The sequence below is a fragment of the Lipotes vexillifer genome, unplaced genomic scaffold (genome assembly GCF_000442215.2).
Source record: "Lipotes vexillifer unplaced genomic scaffold, Lipotes_vexillifer_v1.1 scaffold1223, whole genome shotgun sequence".
NCBI classification, from domain to species: domain Eukaryota; kingdom Metazoa; phylum Chordata; class Mammalia; order Artiodactyla; family Lipotidae; genus Lipotes; species Lipotes vexillifer.
In genome coordinates, this window is record NW_006795957.1 from 621,051 (window position 1) to 623,231 (window position 2,181).

Here is a 2,181-nt window from a genome sequence, read left to right on the forward strand (position 1 = left end):
CTGTGGCTCTTGAAAACAAAACAAAACAAAACAGAAAGCCAAAAGTGGATAAATCTAAAAAAAAAAAAAAAAAAAATTGCCATCGGAAAAAAGCCCAACAACAACAAAAAACAAACAAAAAAACCCTGCCATCGGGAACCGAGATGCCACCCACCTTTCTGTTCTGCGTCGTCTGTGAGGTCACAGTTGGGTCACAATATGATTTCTGGCTCCGGGACTGCTATCCCCTTTGTGTCCATCCCGACGGTCTCCAGGTCTCACGGGATTTGTAGTTTTATTATTATTATTATTATTATTATTATTATTATTATTATTATTATTGCACAAACCCAGGGATTTCAGAGTGGGTAGGGCTGCTCCGACATCCCTTGGGAAAAAAGAATCTTGCTTCTCTTTGGATTTCAGCGCCGTTATGCTGAAACGTTTGCGCTTTTTATGGGTCTTTGTTCCGGTCTAAAAGTGCCTGCCTCTTTCCCAATGAGGATTTAAGTGCAGAGTGCTTAACATAAGGATAATTTCATGCTTTACGGTGCTATGTATGAGGCAATTCACCCTGCACACGGGTTCGATCTCCTCGCCCTGGACTACAAGTCCCAGCATGGCTTGCGAGGATGTAGAGCCCGGACTACATTTCCCAGCGTGCTCCACGTCTCAAGGAGACAGTAGCAGGGAGGGCCAGTGAAGGCTCTGGGGGAGCTGTCATTGTGGACCCCGTCTCTTCGGCTCCTTTCCCGATGTGACCCAGGGGTTCTATCAGGGACTTGGGGTGCTTTGGGACTCTGCCTAGGACCAACTGTGCCTTTAGGGGCGTGGCCCCGAGGACTACGTTTCCCAGCGTGCCCAGCGGCCGATCACCGTGACCTTTGTACCGCAATCTTTACTTCCCAGCATGACCCGGGAGGTCACCCAGGGATTGTCTTGGTCTAAGGGTTGCGGACTCAATTTCCCGTAGTGTCCTGACGTTTCCCACGACCTAGGGAATCCATTCATTCATTCCTCCAAAATATTATTTCCGATCGCGTTTTGTTAGGCTCAGTTCTTGGCACTGGGAGCACGTAGTGCACACGGAAGACAAAAACTCCTGTCTTCCTGGGGCTTATTTCTAGATGAAGCGAGCATACTTTTATGACTTTTAGTCCTTTTAGGACTCCCGGGCTGTCAAGTCCATTTCCTACTAGGTCCCCAGGGGCCAGTTCTTCGTCCTTTTGATGCTGTGAACTACATTTCGCAGCATGCCCTGGGGGGCACACCTGTAGCCTTTAGACTCCATTTCCCAGCAATCGCAGGAGAATCCTCTCAATCATGTTTCCTTTCGACACCTCGGAGCTGCGAACTTCCCAGTGTGCCTCGGGGCCGATCGAGGCCGGAGTGTTGCCAAGAGCAATTTCCGCTTATGGACTCCATTTCCCAGCGCTCCCCGCGGCCTTCCGTGAGGCGGTTGCCATTCGCCTCTCCAGGCTGAGGACTCCATTTCCCAGCGCGCCCCGGGACGGCGGGGTGACGTCACGCGCCGGGCGGGGGCCAGTGGATCCTTGGGCGGCGCGGGGCGGCGCGGGACGGTGCTGGGCGGGCTGTAGATCCCGGCGGCCCGTGGGCGGGCGGCGGCAGCTCAGGGCTCGGAGCTCGGCGCTCGCTCCCTAGCTCGTTCGCCCACGGGCTGGCGGTGCGATGTCGGGCGAGGATGGCCCGGGGGCGGGCCCCGGGGCGGCGGCGGCAGCGGCCCGCGAGCGGCGGCGGGAGCAGCTGCGGCAGTGGGGGGCGCGGGCGGGCGCCGAGCCGGGCCCCGGGGAGCGGCGCGCCCGCACCGTGCGCTTCGAGCGCGCCGCCGAGTTCCTGGCGGCCTGCCCGGGCGGCGATCTGGACGAGGCGCGCCTGATGCTGCGCGCGGCCGACCCCGGCCCGGGCGCCGAGCTCGACCCTGCTGCCTCGCCGCCTGCCCGCGCAGTGCTGGACTCCACCAACGCCGACGGCATCAGCGCCCTGCACCAGGTCAGCGCCCCCGCCCGGCCCAGTCCCGGGGACCTGAATCGCCCTGGGTCTGCGCCACCTCGAGCACCCTCCCTCCCCTGTCCGGGGTCACCGTTGCTAGTCCCGGTCTGCGCCGTCGCTGCTGCTCCGGTCCCTGCCATCCCGTGCTGGCCCTCTTTTCCGCCCACCCACCTCGAGCTCCCTTCTTCCGAT

At 59.2% G+C, this 2,181-nt stretch overlaps 1 protein-coding gene across 2 annotated transcripts in view; it reads left to right on the forward strand.

Annotated features, from left to right (window-relative positions):
• The first annotated feature begins 1,616 nt into the window (after positions 1-1,616).
• PPP1R12C (protein phosphatase 1 regulatory subunit 12C) overlaps positions 1,617-2,181 on the forward strand; it is a 20,982-nt gene continuing 20,417 nt past the window's right edge. The window contains exon 1 of one of the 2 annotated variants that reach the window (XM_007468027.1): positions 1,617-1,989. In XM_007468027.1, coding sequence (XP_007468089.1) covers positions 1,669-1,989 — 321 coding nt within the window. In that variant the 5' untranslated portion in view covers positions 1,617-1,668. The remainder of the gene's footprint in view (positions 1,990-2,181) is intronic. The other variant, XM_007468028.1, reaches the window with a different exon arrangement.